The sequence below is a fragment of the Lynx canadensis genome, chromosome B4 (assembly GCF_007474595.2).
Source record: "Lynx canadensis isolate LIC74 chromosome B4, mLynCan4.pri.v2, whole genome shotgun sequence".
NCBI classification, from domain to species: domain Eukaryota; kingdom Metazoa; phylum Chordata; class Mammalia; order Carnivora; family Felidae; genus Lynx; species Lynx canadensis.
The window spans coordinates 126827888-126845636 of record NC_044309.1 but is presented as its reverse complement, the minus strand read 5'-3'; the positions used below and the strand labels follow the sequence as shown (position 1 = coordinate 126845636).

The window sequence follows — 17749 nt, the reverse complement described above, 5'->3', positions numbered from 1 at the left end:
CTAAGGGGCAGGAGGTAGAGTGGTTCTATGTGTATCAGAACTTAATACATCAGTAGATCATATGTATCGATACTCCTATTCCTGACCGGTTAGTCGATTTAACTGAGGGATGTTGACCTTGGTCAGGCCCATTCACAGATGAAAATGGTGTTTGCTGATTCTGGAAAAGAGATTAATTGTCTTTATGTTTAGTTTTGCCCCAAAGTTAATATCATTGTTTTCTTAAGTGCATATGACTTTATTTCAATTACTGAGAGTCGTTCAAATCAGTTAAATGTTACTCAAGGCACATTTTGTGATAACACCACATAGCTAATGAGGGCAGCATTAGGAATGCCACAAAGATGCTTTAACCCATTGAAAGTCCTGGGTCCTTCTGAGTCTCTCTGTGACACCCCAGATGCTCGCTAGTCATAGAGTTTGAAGGTGGAGGGTTTGGTATCTCTACGTGGCACCTCAGGAACTATGCAGAGCTGTATATCCAGTTAAATTCACCTGCCTTCCTTTCTCTGGGAGAAGGTCACATCCCAGGGTGGACAGACATGTCCATATCTGTTCAAGAAGTTAGCAGAGCTGCGAAACCGAAGTCACTGGTCAGGGAGTCAGAAGGCCTTGTCGTCTTTTAATCCCCAGAGAGTTTCTGGTATTTTCCTGATTCTGACATGAGTGGACCCACTTTCTTTAGTGCTGTATGTCTGAGTCTTCACCTGATACACTGATCTTTCTCTCTGTTTTCCCACAGGGCGTAGTCTACCCACTGGAAGACCTCACTGACCCTCCCTTCTCGCCAGTTCCTTTTGTGCTGCCGGAACGCAGTGACTCTATGTTATATGTTGGAATCTCTGAGTTTTTCTTTAAATCTGCATCCTTTGCTTACTTTACAGCTGGAGCCTTCAACGTCACTCTCTCCACGAAAGAGGTGAGGAGAGTTAATGGATGGTGACAATCAGCGCCAGCATTTAGTCTTATTATAAGTAGCCCATTACAGGAGTTTTAAGTCATAATTTCTATTTCCTGGGCCTTTTTAGACCCTCAATCCTACCAGCACATGAATGAAGTAATTGTTAATTTAATGTTTTTATTAACTGGAAGTTGTTGGGTTTCCAGTTCTGCTATTTTCAGTTTTGTGTGATACCAGGCCACTGTTCTAGAATGATCTTAAATAAGGCCAGGACTCTCCTCACCACTTATGACCTGTGACTTCAGGCACTTTCAATTTATTTAACTTCTCTGTGCCAGAGTGTCGTCATTTGGAAAATGGGGATAATAATAATTCCATTCTCCTAAAGTTGCTGTGGACATTAGGGAGGTTTAAATATACATAAAGCATTCAGAGCAATGCCTAGCACAGAGGAAGTGTTCTATAAGTGTTGCTTATTATCTTTATTGTTATTATGGCTTGTGTTATGCCTACACAAAGAGGAGAAATTGTTGGTAATTGCAACCGATTTGTCTATAATGACCGGTAATAGTACACATGCTCATGGATTCTCTTTGCCGTGCCCCTCCCTTTTATGATGAGAATACTCTCTCCAGTCAACCAACAACTTTTATCAAGCATCCCTTACTAATCTTTTTATTCCATGGGTCCTAATTATACAAGTGGTTATAAAACTTGTGTTCAAAACAGTAGGTGTGGCCACACCAGCTACCATAGAGTGCCGAGAATTAGAGAGGTTTAGCTTCAGATTTGAAAACCATTCATCTGTGAAGATAAATTACTTAAGCATCCTTTGTCTCGGTAATCTCTGAAAAGGTGGGCAATAATACAAGACTTATTGTTAACCACTGTAGAATGTTTACACATGGATCATACATGTATGACATACACAGTGTTGCCAAGGCTCAAAAGGAAAGTAATTACTCCAAAGGAACATACTTCTTGTGTGACCTTGGACAAGTTACTTTATTTCTCTGGGCCTCAGATTTCCTGTGGTTGGGCTATAAAATGATAAGCTACCTTTAAACACTAATCATTTGTTGGTATAACAATTTCATGATTCCTAAAAATATAAGGAAATATAGGTTTTCCCTGAAAAGAGAACCCAGGTAAAAATCTTACAGTGACATGATGGTCTTGATTTTCCAGATTTCCAACCATTTGGTTCAAAACTCTCAAGGTGTTGGCAACGTGCTCTCCAGGGTGAGTGCTGAGGGTTCAACTCCTAGATAGTTCTGGAAGGTTCGTGGGTTCTTTCTATTCCTTTCTGGTCCAAACCTGAATCCATTTTTCCATTCTGAAGAGGTTTTCTTTTCTTTTAATAAAATATCCACAAATATTTATGAAACAAGTTAATATTAAAGGCATTATAAGTTTACAAAATAAATCAACTCTCCCTTCCATAAGGTTCCACCACACATCTGAAAAATTGGCTTAAATGGGAAATGAGGGAATAGTGCCCATGTTTGTACCTTTAGTGAAGCAACTATTAATCTCGTGCCTTTGTAGCACCTGCATTTGGACATAGTGTACTGAAAGGTTCAGGTTTGTTCTGAGGACAGAGAGATGTTCATAGAGCATCCTGGCTTTAGAGCAAGGATCTTGAGTCAGACAGTCCTAGATTTGAATCACAGTTCTTCACTTGGAAGTTAAGGAAATTATTTAACCAAAGAAGACTCACTGTCTTCAGCTATGAAACAGGGATTCTGATAGAACCTGCCCACAGGGACTTTGTGAATATTAAACCAGATAATTCTGATATGTTCAGTGAATGTCAGCTGCTGGTATTCTTTTGTTTTTTTGTGTGGTATTGTTATAATTATTGAAGAGATTTGTTCCTAACTGCATGATGTAAGATTTAATCACCCCCATGCCACCCTGAACTGATGATTTTCCCTCATCAACTCAACCCCCTTCTCCACTTCTTTCCCTGGACATTTGCAGATCGCAGAGATCTACATCTTGTCCCAGCCCTTCTTGGTACGAGTCATGGCAACGGAGCCTCCCGTGATCAGTTTACTACCGGGTAATTTCACCCTGGACATCCCTGCCTCCATCATGATCCTCACCCAGTCCAAGAACTCAACTGCTGAAGCCATCGTTTCCATGGACTTTGTAAGCCTGTGGGGGCAGGAGGGCAGACTGTGGACACGAATCATGTTCCTACAGTGGGCCACTGACCAGCAGTGTTATACTCATTGTTTAGGGGCATGAGATCTGATGCGTCAGTTAGTGGTGAGGACAGGAGTGAGACTGGGGTGGGGGAAGTGTGGGAGGCCAGTGCTCATACCCCCTATGTGGTAAAATACCTCTTCCCTTCCTCAGCTTCCTGTGTGCCATTCTCTCACTTCAGCTACGTTGATAGCTGACTTTCTTTTTTCCCCAAAATAAGTCAGGGTGGAAATGAAGGTTATTTAAGCAGATGAAGGCCAAATGCAACCCAATGGAAATGGACTAATACACTGAATCCAAGTGAAATGTCACACACACACACATATACACACAAACACACGCATGCACACACAAACACACAGTACATGGAGAAGAGAGATTGGGGGAAAATAGAAAAATAATTTAAGAGAGGTCCCTAAAAAGTCTTTATAGGGGCGCCTGGGTGGCGCAGTCGGTTAAGCGTCCGACTTCAGCCAGGTCACGATCTCGCGGTCCGGGAGTTCGAGCCCCGCATCGGGCTCTGGGCTGATGGCTCAGAGCCTGGAGCCTGTTTCCGATTCTGTGTCTCCCTCTCTCTGCCCCTCCCCCATTCATGCTCTGTCTGTCTCTGTCCCAAAAATAAATAAACGTTGAAAAAAAATTTAAAAAAAAAAAAAAGTCTTTATAATTAGTTTCCCTACCTGCAAGACAGCATTTTCAGAGCTATTTTTTTTTTGTACCTCTAGGAATGAAAGGGAAAGTAGAGCTTACAATATTTCCGTTTCTTGTTTCCAAATAAGAAATGATATTTGTGGCCAAAACAGACAGATTCAGTTCTCTTAGTGATGAATGCTTTTGTTATCTCCAGGTTGCCAGTACCAGTGTTGGCCTGGTTATTTTGGGACAAAGACTGGTCTGCTCATTGTCTCTGAACAGGTAAGTTTAATTGATTTGAGTGTTGAAAACCTTAGTAATAAGTGAGTCAGCAGACCATAGAGACAAAGTGAACATTAACAGAGCAAGTGAAGTTACCATTGGCTAGAACATGAATCACACAGGCACTTCTCCTGTAATGACCCAGATAATTTCAAAGTATGGGCTTCACTAAAAACTGTGCTGTGGATTTTTTCTTTTTCCTTCCCATTAGATAATATTCAGATAAAATAGGGAGCCATATAACTGTAAATATAAATCCATAATATAAATTCACGTTCTAATGGTACACCAGTATAAATTAATGTTCCTCTTCAACCATTTCAGAAAGTATGCTGTTGAGGAAAGAGCATGAAACTTTGAGGTCAAGGAACAAAGTGTCAAATATCTGGTCATTTGTTCCATCACCATGATCAAGTCAGTTAACGGCTTTGAGACTCAGTCTCCTTGTCTGTAAAATACTGACGTTGGACTGGGGCATTGCCGAGGTAGTTTCAGTCTCTGAAACTCCAACCCCATTACTAGAATGTAGAGTTTAACAAAACCATGCCCCATAGCCTAGCTGGCTCTCAAATGAATGCCATGCAGTGTGAAAGGGATTCGGCAGGTCATATACATAGACCATTGGACAGTAATTCCCATTAGGAAGAACTGTCTGCAAAGCCCATTTTCCTCTGCCCTGTGAGGCAGATAGTTGAAGCCATGAATCAAACTTCCTGGGGGGAGGGGACATGATATTCGGAATGATCAGAGGGCCCAGACTAAATCCATGGAAGGAAGAAGAAAAGCTATAAAAAGGCCAGAGAAAGCAGAGTCTGGGAAGAACAGGAAACTGGCAGAGGGGAAAAGTAAGTCAATCACCATAAGTCAACTGGATGGTTATGAAGACTATTGCAGAAACATAGTAGATGCTTTCAATAAAATGACACTAAATGGAACAAACAGAATACAAAACTGCATAAACACAGCAGTCAGCTGTGTAAAATAACTTTCCATCCGGACAAGAAAGTGAATCACAGATGTAGAGTTATGTTAGGATATGAGATTGAGTGGGTTTTTCTCCTTAAAATTTTCTCTGTAACTATATTGTTTTCGCAATAAAAGGAACAACAACAAAAAAGGTAGTATGGTTTCCCAGAGAGAAAACAGTTCAAAAAGGCTTTATTACGTTTTACCCAGCTCTGCAATGCAGGACTGATATTCTGTATTAGTCTCAAAAGGCACAGATCCTAGAGCCCATGGATGCCTTAGAGACCCATGAAAATGTTTTGATATATTTTGAAAGAAGAATTAGAAAATGAATACAATCCAGGTTGGATTATACTTTATAACAACACGGTCTTCAAATATGATTTTTAAAATTTTTTTATGGAGGAAGGGCTCCTGGAGGCAAAAGTGCCTGAGGGCCCCCGAAGTCATAACTTGGTCCTGTCTCCACAAGGTCAAGGCTGATGAAACTCTAAACCTTGATGGGTCATCTTTGAAATGGCATCTTTTAATAGCTGAGGGGCTGGAAGCCAGAGAGCAGGAGAGGAGGAGGGGGAGGGTGGCAGCTGAGGGGTAGGAGCTAGGCCAGGAGAAAAAGCAGAGAATTCGCACTTCAGTTTGCCTGCGCAGCACTGCCACAAGTACTGGGGAGCCCTCCGTCTGCAGCCTGAGGACAGGGCTGCTAGGAAAGGGGGCCTGGAAATCTGGGGGAATGGGGAAGAATGGGGGCAAGGCCACTAACTGAGGCAGCAAGCTCTTGAGAAGGGAGAAACCCCGTTTGCACTTGAGCAGGACTTTGGTTTACTGACAGGATTTGGAGGAAGGGTTTAGTAAGGATGGGGCCTCAGGCTTGTGGCAAGAGGTAGGACAGACCTTAAGGAGCAGAGAGACTAGGTTCACTTCTCTGCTTAAATCGTGCTGACTCTCATCTCCAGTGTTCCTACTGGTAAGAAACTGCACGTTCGGAGGACATTAGGTTTATTTATGGGGAATAACTGCAAAAATGGATTACAAACTGCTAAGTTCACATCATCCAAAGAAACATGTGGATCCATTCTCCAGCTTCCTACAGCCCACGAGCGAGCTTTGACCTGGCAAGCACAAGCTGAAATCAAGGCTCCTGCCTTCCTGGAGTCTCACCTTCCTCCCCACCTACCCCCCACCCCCGATGACCACCCCATTCCCCTGCTATCCCTATTAGATTTTCCTGCTGGGGAGGCTTCTTGCACCTTAGGCTTCCTAAGGCCTTAGTGGGGTCTGAGCAGGACTGGATACATAATTCGCAAAGCCCCACACAAAATGAAAATGTGGAGCCCCTTTCCAAAAACTTATGAAGAATGTCCAGATGGAGACAGCAAGGCATTAAACCAAGTGTGGGCCCTTCTGAGTGAGGCACTGTCCCACTGCACAGGTCACCAGCATTGAGTCTGCAGGTGGCTCCTGCAGGGGGTGCCATGGCAAACCTGGGGCGGTCAGAAGACAGTGGGCAAGGCGGATGGGCCAGGCATCACTCAGTCCCAAGGCAGCTGATACAAGGCTTTGCAGAGGAGCAGAGTCTGTGCTGAAGGAGTGCCCTGGCCTTTGGCTACGAGAATGGCAGCCCGACCTCCCCCACGTCTGCCCCAGCCAGCGCCTCCTCTCCTGGTTCCACAAGCACTGCTTTTCCAGATGGAAGGCCTGATTTGGTCTTAGGTGATTTCAGAGAGACACAGCACTGAGAGGTATAAAGGAGGTAGAGATCAGTGAAGCATCCCTGATAAGAACCTGAGAAACAGGGTCTACAAAACAGGCTCCCAGAACACCAGCCCCCAAAACATCTTTCTAAACATCCTCTGCCTGAACGTGTCTCCTTCTAGAGCTGCTCACTGCTGGCTACGTAGACAGGAGACACAGAAATTGAGGCGAATCCAGTGTGGTGAGTTTAAAGAGGCAGTGAGAGGGGTGCCTGTGTGGCTCAGTAGGGTGAGCGTCCATCTTGGGCTCAGGTCATGATCTCACAGTTCGTAGGTTTGAGCCCCACATCAGGCTCTGTGCTGACAGCTCGGAGCCTGGAGCCTGCTTCGGATTCTATGTCTCCCTCTCTCTCTTGCTCCTCCCTGCTCACTCTCTGTCTCTGTCTGTGTCTCTGTCTCTGTCTCTCTCTCAAGGATAAATACGCATTAAATTTTAAAAAATAAAATAGGCCGTGAGATCACAGGCTTTGGAGTCAGACTAGCTAGTTCAGATCCCCACCCTGCCATTCATTAGCTGTGGGATCTCAGGCAAGTTACTTAACCTCTCTGGGCCTCCATTTTCTTCTCTATAAAATTAGGATATAATGCAAACCACTTCAGGGAGTTATTGTAAGGAATACATGAGTTAATACATGTAAAGTGCATGTGAAGTGTTCAAGAAGGTTGGCTATGGCTATTATTTAAAATTTGGGCTGGCCTCAGCCAGGGGAAGGTAGGTGCTCAATTAATGAAAAATCATTTAAGAGCCAGGAAACACCTCATTGCCCTGTCCTCCTGACCACTGATGGCAAATTGGAGAAATTGCCTTTTATTTTACTATTCATGGCTACTTTTTTAAATTTTTTTTAAATGTTTATTTCTTTTTGAGAGAGAGAGACACACAGAGCACAAGTGGGGAAGGGGGCAGAGACAGAGGGAGACACAGAATCCGAAGCAGGCTCCAGGCTCCGAGCTGTCAGCACAGAGCCTGACATGGGGCTTGAACCCACAAACTGTGAGATCATGACCTGAGCCGAAGTCAGATTGCCTCAACTGACTGAGCCACCTGGGTTGCCCTATGGCTACTTATTATTGAGGCTTTGCCATCTACTGGTCCAGGCCAACAACTTCACCTGTATTACTTCATTTAAACCTCACAACCCTGTATCTCTAGGAGCTGGCACAGTGTTCAATTCATGTCTGAGACTGAATGAATAGACCTGGAGGAGCTTATCACCCCTGTTTACAGTTTGTAGAGTTTCACAGGTCACAGAGCTATTAAAGAGCAGAGCCAGAACTTGAACCTGGGTGAGCGGTTTCACACCCATGAGTGTTCAACTTAAGACATTATACTGCCTTTGATGTGGGCATAGCCAAGACTTAGAAGATTTAGACAGCAAGTACCCTTGTCCAGAAGAGGAACCCATGCATGTGGAGTCACACAAAATTGAAGCAGGCAGTGTGTCCTTTCTCAAAGTTAAGAATTGATAACAGAGAAGCCGCTGGCATGGGTTACCTTTGATGGAAAAAGCAACACCGCCCTTTTCTCACTGCATTGAGAAATGGAGGTGAAGGAAAAAATAAAGAAAGCAGGGAGTACTAAGTAATCAACTTGACCTCTATGGGTATGTCTAAACTAAGAGCACAGCCCCGTGGTCAGGCATATCTGATTGTGAATTCCACCTCACTCATTTGCTAGCTGTGTGAACCCTGAGCAAGTTAATTAACCTCTCTGTTTTCAGTTCCTCATCAGCAAAACAGAGCACCCTATCCACAGAGCTATTGTATGGGTAGATGAGAACCCATTCAATGAGAAAAACACGATGTTCTGCACATAACTGGGACTCAAATATTCGTTACTACTAGTGGTGGTATTCTATTCTCTTTCCACCTTCTAAGATCAAATTTGACCACAATAAGAGGGAGAAATTGATCCCAAGAGACATGACAAGTCAGGACAGCCTTAAAAGCTATAGAATTGGCCTTCACAATCATAAACCAAATTTGTACTGGTCTATCTACAACTGAGACTTTTATTCCAAACACAGTTCTATTTCAAACACTTTTTTTTTTTTGTCCCCATACAGGTGACTTAATCCTAACCCTTTTCTTAATCACATGCAAAGCTCAAGGCAATCAGGTATCCATTATTGTTGAACCATTTAGAACGTTGGAACAATTTTGACATTGACACGACTGAGGCATCGGACCTCTCCCAAACTGCACCTCACACCAGTAATATCAAACACACACACACACACACACACACACACACAAACACACACCACACACACCCCCACAACCCTCCCAGCCAACACCATCAGAGAATGCAAATATAGCTGGCCACAAGCAGATAGTGTCACCACCAGTCCTACCCCTCACATCGGGGCAGATAAACATTTCCCAATGTGAGCCCTCTGGAGAGAAACCCAGAAAAGAAACAGGTCTGGAAGGATGATTCAGTTTCTGTTGGAACAGTGCTTTCAACAGTCCATCAGAGCGGGGGCTTGGCACCTGGACTGACCGCATCTCCACCCCTTCCTCTGAGGTTGTGGGGAAGCCTGGGCACAAGAGCGCCATAGGGGAGGCCCTGTCAGAGGAGGAAACCCCAAATGACTCCTTCCCCTTCTCCCAGACTTGTTGGGGCAATTGCCAGTCTGCAGAAGGCAATAAAGATAAACATCAGGGAACTCTCCTCATCAAGAGCGTTTCTACAAACTGGAATGGCTCATAAATTCCTCATCTTAAAATCTTTCATTGTTGGTTAAATCCACAGCCTGGGGTTGTCAAGCTCTCTTCAACTACCTTCCAAGCCAGCCAATCTTACCTCTCACAGCTCCTTAAAATGAACATTCTGCTTTAGACTGGCTCATCCTCAGAGTGACCCCCAATTCCAATAAACAATTCCCACCCATCCTTTATCTGCTCATTTATCTAGTCAATGCAATGAGAATTTATTGAGCACCTATTATGTGCTCTACACTGTTCTTGATACAGGGAGTAGAGAAAAAGGCAATTGTTTCTTACCTTCCATGTCCATAGCCTGGTAAGAGAAACACTCAGATTAAAAGGCAAAAAAATGGGTGGTGGGGAGGGTGCCTGGGTAACTCAGTTAACCATTGTTATAAGATTTTGAATGCAAAGATCGATTTTCAATGTCGGCTGTGGCCACAGCATTGGAGGACTGGCATTATGAGTGCCCGTACTTTGGTCCACTTGAACTTCATTCTGTCCTATGTGCTATATCGCCCCAGATCACGACCCCACCATCATCTGACATCCTTAAGATTTGCACTTTTGCTCTGGTTTTCAATAGGGCAGTAAACCTCCAAAACTTTTTAAATAGGCTCTACTCTTATATGTCTGCAAGGTAGGGCTATTTGAGCTCCCTTTCTCCCCAATTCTGTGGTTCTGTAATCGAAACGAGTTTCTAGCAGGGGCACCTGGGTGGCTCATTCAGTTAAGCGACTGACTTCCTCTCAGGTCATGATCTCACGGTTTGTGAGTTGTAGCCCCGCGTCGGGCTCTGTGCTGACAGCTCAGAGCCTGGAGCCTGCTTCAGGTTCTGTGTCTGCCTCCTCTCTCTGCCCATCCCCGCTCACGCTCTGTCTCTGCCTCTCTCTCAAAAATAAATAAACATTTTAAAAATTAAAAAAAAAAATTAGTTCCTAGTAGTTGTGCTTTAAGCAACAGGTTAGGGGCCCCCTAACAGATGAAAGGTCAAAACTCTGAACTCGGTCGCCACCTAGTGGCCGTTAGTTGCGCTTGCGTGTTTTTCAGAACGAGGGCCCAGCGTTTTTGCTCTTTGCTCCACCTGTTTCTCTGCAGCTAGTAAGACGTGTCCATTAGCAAACTAACCTGGTAAGTATGCCTAGAAGAACTAGGAAGCAGATAGAAGAAAGATGGCCCTTAGGAGGAAAGGGTAATCAGTTCATGGGAAACTCCAGACAAGCTCTACTCACAGCATGTGATCCTGAGACAGCCAGTTGTGGCTTGAAGGTTGTGATGACAGAAATTCCAAGCGTGGGGCTCTGGCTGGCTCAGTCAGATCATGCCACTCTTGATCTCAGGGTTGTAAGTTCAAGTCCCGTGTTGGGTATAGAGATAACTTAAGGATTGCTCAAAAATAAAAGTATTTAAGAAAAGAAAAAAAAGAAAGAAAAGAAAAGAAAAGAAAAGAAAAGAAAGAAGAAAGAAAGAAAGAAAGAAATTAATTTACAGTGTTCCACCTCTCAGTCAGATGACTTTCTAAAACCTGGCCTAGGTGCCCATCATAAATGGCAGTTTGGCCAGAGGAGACACTCCCCCCTCACATTTCTCCGGCAATGCCTTCAAGTGTTTGTTCAACTGCTCACCTTCCTCCTTTAAAGATGCCCTGTATTCTGGTTTCTCTTCAGATCGCATAAATCTTTCGCCTTTTACTAAAGATGCCCTAAGGATTCTGGTCTTCACTTCCACTGAGATCCACTTGAGCCACGATGCCACTGATGCCATCTCTGATCCCTGTCAGATCTAACCGTCTTTTTTGGTTTTTACTCTTGCCTGTCACTTTGAAGCAATCTCAAAACTTAATTCATAATAACAGGATATTGGCCGATAACAAGCAAGCTTACCTCTTCTATTAATATCTTTCCGCTCCTTAAATGTAATAACATAAAGATGCCTGGAAAAAGTAACACTGGAGTTAAATCTTAAGCAATTAAAAGGAGTTAACCAGTCAAAGAAAAGGGGAGGGCCAACTTCAGAAAGAGGGAACAGCATGAGCGAAAAGCATGGAGGCCAGAAACATGGAATATGCAAGGAAATACTTTACAGTTGTTTTAAGATCTTTATGACCTATCTACTCTAATTTTGGAGAATCCAGCCCAAAATATGTTGCATATATTCAAGTGCATTATTCCACATTTAATGTCATCTAAATTTACCCATGAGTGGAGTTGAGTTAAAGTGCTGAGTGGCCATAATGTTACTGGTTGTGGGCATGTGTTAATTTTAGTTATTCACGATTTTTTGTTATGTGTGCTAAAGCCAATATATTTTTTAACCTCAGATATATGGTGCCTGATTAATAAAACAGCATAGCACTAAGCAGTTCAGAGTTCTTGAATATAAAGTTCAAGGTGGAGAATGAACAGAAGTGAGAGCAGAGAGGTAACTGGACACCAGAAAACAGAAAAGCTTGTGTGCCATATAAGTGAGTTGAACTCTATCACAAGCCATTAAAGAATTTTGAACAGGAGCGTGTCCTCATCGACATCCTTCTCATATAGCTGACTCTGGGCATGGTGTGGAAGGCAGATTGGAGAAGATCAGACTGGAGACAGGGAGAGGCATTAGAAGGCTGATGCAGAAGTAAAGCTCTATACCTGGGCAAAAGTGAGCCATGGAAAGCTAAGGGGAAAAGCAACGTAAGACAATATCCTACAATGGAAGGGAGGTTTGGGATGGCCATCCAGAGATCTGACTTCTGGTCCTAAATCTGCCATTAATATTTCCCCTCTGTGGGCCTCAGTTTCCCTATCTTTGAAATGATGGGATCCTCCCTGTTGACTACTGCTTCATATTACTATTACATGCACAGAAAAATTCAAATGTGTACTCTGGGAGTTCAGACCAAGAAATTGTGCACGCTATTTCTCCCCACCAAGTACTGACCAAGCCCCACCTTGCTTAGCTTCAGAGATCAGATGACACCGGGCACATTCAGGGTGGTATGGCTGGAGACTGAAAACTGTTTCTTACGACTGTGCTGCATTAGAGTTGCCATCAGTAAGTCCCATATAGCAAATGCACTTGAGAAATCCATCCTGGTTACAAACCTAAGCCTTCTGCTACTCCTGCTCTGCTTCTTAAGTAGCAAATACAGGGATAAAGATGTAATAGAACATTATATCCTTACAAGTCTGTGCATTTTTTTTTTAAGTAGTGGCTTAGGGACCTTTAAAAAAATGCCCTTTCCTTTTTGTTTCTTTCTACTGAGATGGTCGTTTTTAAATCTTCCATCCTTTAAAATTTTCCTGTTTGTTTTGTTTCAGATTCCGCCTCTCTTTACCAGAGTCCAATCGCAGCAACATTGAGGTAGGAGTCAAAGCTCTCAGGGTTCTCTGTCAAGGGAAAACTGAGAATTTTCCTATATTGTAGCTGGATGACTGTTTTCTAAGCCCCTGAGTACTTAGTTTCCCCTTGACATAGGTTTTAACTTTAAAATTCCTCGTGTAGCTACTTGTCTACCATCCCATTAACTTTTAAACAGACAGGAACTCTCCGATTCACTTTTATCCATTCAGAAAGACTTAAAATAACTTTTTTAAACTAAGACCTATGTAATGTTGGGAGAAAAAAAAAAACAGGCATTTTCAGGGATATTTCATGGTTTGGATAAAGAATCTTTAAGAATTAAATATAAGATCCAAACTCCCAAGATGAGGCTATCTGTAAATTCTTAGGCCATGATTAGTTTGCTCTTTGAAGCCTTTCTAGCCATCTCCTAAAATCGTATCAAGGCTGGTCGTGCAGATACCTTTTTGGGGGCCCCAGCCTGGTGACCTCCTGATTGGAAGAGTATTATCTCATGGAAACAAGCCCCTCCCCAAACTTCCGGGAGATCATCCAAATCACTAATTGATGTCCCTATGCTCATGGTACACATAATCCAGAGCAGTGGTTCTCACCTAAGTCCAGTTTTGCCTCCCCCCGCCCTGGGGACATTTGGCAATGTCTGAAGACATTTTTTGGTTGTCACAATCTGGGGGGTGTTATAAGCACTTAGTGAGTAGAGGCCAAGGATGCTGCTTAACATCCCACAGTGCACAGGACAACCCCCACAGCAGAGAATAATCCTTCCCAAAGTGTCAAATACTGCCAATGATGGGCAGTCCTATTCTAGAATGTACGTGTGTGAGTGAGTGATTGTGCGTGAGTATGCGTGTGTCTATGTAAGTGAGACAGGGGTAGGGTGAGACAACAAGCAAATTTATATTGGTATGTGCTGAAAAATATTATAGAGAAAGACAAGTCAGGGCAAGAGAATCGGTGGTGCAAGGAAACATGGAGGTGGTGATTACAGCATTGGGGTTGTTGGGACAATTAGCTGGATTATATACGAAATTTATTTAGCACGTTGAACACATGGCAGGTATTAAATAAATGATGGCATTGTTTTCACAAAAATTCATTTTCAGTTATTACCACCTCTGTGTCCAAGGGGCAGTATAGCATAACGGTTACCTATACAGACTCTGAGACCAAACTGCTAAAGTGAACTCCCACTTATTGGCTCTGTGGTCTTGGCCAGGTCACTTAACCTCCCACAGGGCAGTCCTGGGACACAGTAAGTACTGAATTTATTACCATGTTCACCAGAAAGCAGCCACTAAGAAAGAAATAGAACTGCGGAAAATAGCGAAGAAACCAGAGAATTTATCCGGGAGACCAGACAAGATGTTTGTTTGTTTGTTTATTTAATTTAATTTTTTTTTTAATTTTTTTTTTCCAACGTTTATTTATTTTTGGGACAGAGAGAGACAGAGCATGAACAGGGGAGGGGCAGAGAGAGAGGGAGACACAGAATCGGAAACAGGCTCCAGGCTCTGAGCCATCAGCCCAGAGCCCGACGCGGGGCTCGAACCACGGACCGCGAGATCGTGACCTGGCTGAAGTCGGAACGCTTAACCGACTGTGCCACCCAGGCGCCCCTGTTTGTTTAATTTTATAGGAGCATCCTGATTTTCAGGTTGGGAACATGAGGAGCCAGTGGCAACAGTGCTGGAATAACATCTTTCATGCCAGACACTGAAATTTACCAAGATTGTCTCATGCACCGTGGGTTAGCACCTCCGTGGCATAGCTCTTTGGTAGAAGACAAACTATAGTCCGTGAGAAAGTATAGCTGACTTTCTCATGAATATTTCCTGAGCCTAGAGAAGGCAAATGAGTCCCAAGTCTTCTAGGAAGACCCCCCAAAAAACTGCTTAGGATCAACAACAGAGAATGCTAACAATGACATTTCTGAAACAAATGACAGTGGTTAATACTGGACATTTTACATAATATTAACTTGTTTAAACATGAGACCAACCCTGTGACATTCGTGCTGTTTATCTTTATTTTACACTTGAGGAAACCAAGACATAAAGAGGTTAAAGACTTCCCAACATGACCTAAGTGGTAAAAACAAGAGGTAAACCTAGGAAGGCAGCCTCAGAGCCTCCTGCTAGGCTGCATAGCTTGCTTAAGCATGTAGGATGTTCAAAATATATTCATTGAGTGAATCGATGTTCATCATGTCCATTTATTTTTAATACCTGAACCTTCCCAGGAGCTGACGCTCTGCTAAGATTTACTACCATAGTTTACTCAAGATAACTGGATGTTCTGGTGAGACCTGTTAAATATAGAGCATAACATAATGCAACGGACCTCAATTAGGGCAGACTACTTACTAATTGGATATTTATCAATTGTTTAGATGGCCTTACTTGGTAAATATCTTAATTGCCATGTTTGCTGCCACCATGTGGTCCCCTCTACATTTGTTGTCACCATGATCTAGCATACCCAAAGAGCAGAAATGTCCATCCTCAAGGAGGAAAAAAGATTGGGAAACTGTTTAATATGCTTTCCTGCAAAATAGTGTTCAGTGTCTGGAAAGCGAGACTGTCTCTATGGGGAGATTGTAACTATCGCCCTCTGTCGTGATAAGGTCTGGGGAAGTGCACATCCAGGCCAGGCATGGTACTTTCAAAATGCCAGGATTTGGCAACTGATTTAGTATCCCCTTTCATTTTAGGTCTTGAGGTTTGAGAATATTCTGTCCTCCATTCTCCACTTTGGTATCCTCCCGCTGGCCAACGGTAAGACATTCTGGGGAACATGTGACTTTGAGGTAATCAAACATTGGGGATCGTTTGGGACTTTCCACCCCAAGGCCTGTACTTGTAGCACATTATTTTGTAAATCCAGGCCAATGCCAGAATTTACAGTTTGTCCCATCAATGATGTGATTGCAAAATTAGTTATTCCAGTCCAAGCCTTGTTAACAACACTACCTGCAGAACTCAGCAAGAACAGTCAAACTCTGGTTGAGTTAAAGAGATTGAAACTGCCCTCCTGAGGCAGTAAAGAATCTCCTTCAGGTCAGGCAGAAATGAGACTATTCTCCCTAGAGGGCATCTCTGTGGTTTTATACACAGACCACCATCTGGATAGACAGTTTTAATGAAGGACAATCCTAGTCCCTCTCCCTGTATGCAACCATTCACAAACTGCAACATCTTGAGTTTGTCTTGGTTAAAATACACTTTGTATCAGAGACCAAAATGTTCTCAGACCTACAAATTACGGAATTTTCAAAATATAAACTGGATAAGTTGCCAGCATTTTTCTGCCATCCAAATGTACATAATTGCATGTGCATTTTTATTAAGCACTTCGTTAATTAAGTAAGCATTCATCTAGGAAAATGCTAGGGACAAAGAATGAAAACACAGAAATCAGGAAGAAGGAAAATATATATTATTTAAAAGCTGCTTATTTGTCCTTTACTAAAAAGTTTGCTAAAACTGCTGTGTCTGTGCCTAGTTATCTTACACCTTGTTCTATATTTTAGCAAAATTGCAGCAAGGATTTCCGCTGCCCAACCCACACAAAATCTCCTTTGTCAATTCAGATATTGAAGTTTTTGAGGTAAGAATGTGAATATTCTCCTAACTGCCCAATTTCTTTCATACTAGAATAAGCCTCTTCCTAATTTGCTTCCTCTGTTTTACGCTACTTTGTTCCACTTCGTGTGTTTCCAGCCCACATTTTACAGACAAAACATTTAGCTCTTAAAGTTTGCAGTCAACTATGAAAAGCATTTAAACTTGAGTTGAAAAATCAACCCGAGTCTGATTTCCTTTCACAGCCAGACCTATTCACACCACAGTACGAGACGGTACACTGTGGTGTGTCTGTTTCATTTATTCTCTCATTGAACTTTTGCCTGAACCAAAGACCCTCCTCTAGGTTCAGGATCTGTTGTGAGCTATTTCTTCATTAATCGTGATGAACAAGCTTCAGAACACTTTTTTCTTCCATTTTGACACTTCTGGGGGGGGGGGGACGGGGGTGGAAGTAAGATTCTGATGGAATTTTCCAATCCTGTACACTATTGCCCACCCCCTTCCCTCCCCACCTCTCCTTCTATAGTCGCTTAAGTCTCATAAGGTGACAGTTATCCCAAGTGGCCTGCTCCTATGTCTGAGGCACTCACAAGGGGATGGGGGTGGGGTGGGTTTGACCCAGAAGCACCCAATAAAGAGACCATCTCTCCCTCACTCCTCAGCAAACTCAGATAGCCCATGGCTGCGGGTCCACAGAGTGTGACGTTGTCTTCACCCTTGCATCCTTTTCAGGGTTTCCTTTTGATTTCCACCGACCTGAAGTATGAAACGTCCTTAAAGCAGCAGCCAAGTTTCCATGGTTGGGAAGGTCTGAACTTCATAAATGGACAGTGGAGGGGGAAGCCAGCTGCTTGATTGTCTGTTGGGAGTCCACTTCAGGAAGTAGATGGCCCTTAATCCCACAGCTACTGTAAACCCGGAAGGGGCAGACAGTACACACTGGGTTGTAAGCCCTAGTGAAATGCTTAGGCTGACAGTTTTCTTTCTCAAACCCTCAGGGAAGAGGGAGGCAAACTGGGTTAAAGAGCTAAATCAGGGTGTGTGTGTCTCCACGTGTATGGAGGGGTGGGTGTTTGGATGTGTGTTCGTGTTTGAACGCACATTTGTGTGCTCCTGTGTTAATAAGGTGCTGGGGCCAAGAGCTAGGCCTGCGCTTCTGAGGAGGTGCCTGAGAAACTCTGATTTGCGTGACAGCTCCCTTGAGCTCTTTCAGCAACCCAGGGTTTCCCACACTTCCCCGCATATTGGATTTTATGTTTTATATTTACTGCTACTGTCCTCTGTTTTTAATTAAACTTGTTTTCTATCAATGTCAACCTTGTCTTTTTTTTGGAAAAATTCCCTGCCTTGGATTTTTTTTTTAA

At 43.2% G+C, this 17749-nt stretch overlaps 1 protein-coding gene across 3 annotated transcripts in view; it reads left to right on the top strand.

Annotated features, from left to right (window-relative positions):
* BPIFC (BPI fold containing family C) overlaps positions 1 to 17747 on the top strand; it is a 54644-nt gene extending 36897 nt beyond the window's left edge. For all 3 annotated transcript variants that reach the window (XM_030320497.2, XM_032594033.1, XM_030320498.2), the window contains 8 exons: positions 743 to 919; positions 2090 to 2143; positions 2885 to 3055; positions 3960 to 4027; positions 12759 to 12801; positions 15512 to 15575; positions 16331 to 16407; positions 17118 to 17747. In XM_030320497.2, coding sequence (XP_030176357.1) covers positions 743 to 919; positions 2090 to 2143; positions 2885 to 3055; positions 3960 to 4027; positions 12759 to 12801; positions 15512 to 15575; positions 16331 to 16407; positions 17118 to 17240 — 777 coding nt within the window. In that variant the 3' untranslated portion in view covers positions 17241 to 17747. The remainder of the gene's footprint in view (positions 1 to 742; positions 920 to 2089; positions 2144 to 2884; positions 3056 to 3959; positions 4028 to 12758; positions 12802 to 15511; positions 15576 to 16330; positions 16408 to 17117) is intronic.
* The last annotated feature ends 2 nt before the right edge of the window (positions 17748 to 17749 follow it).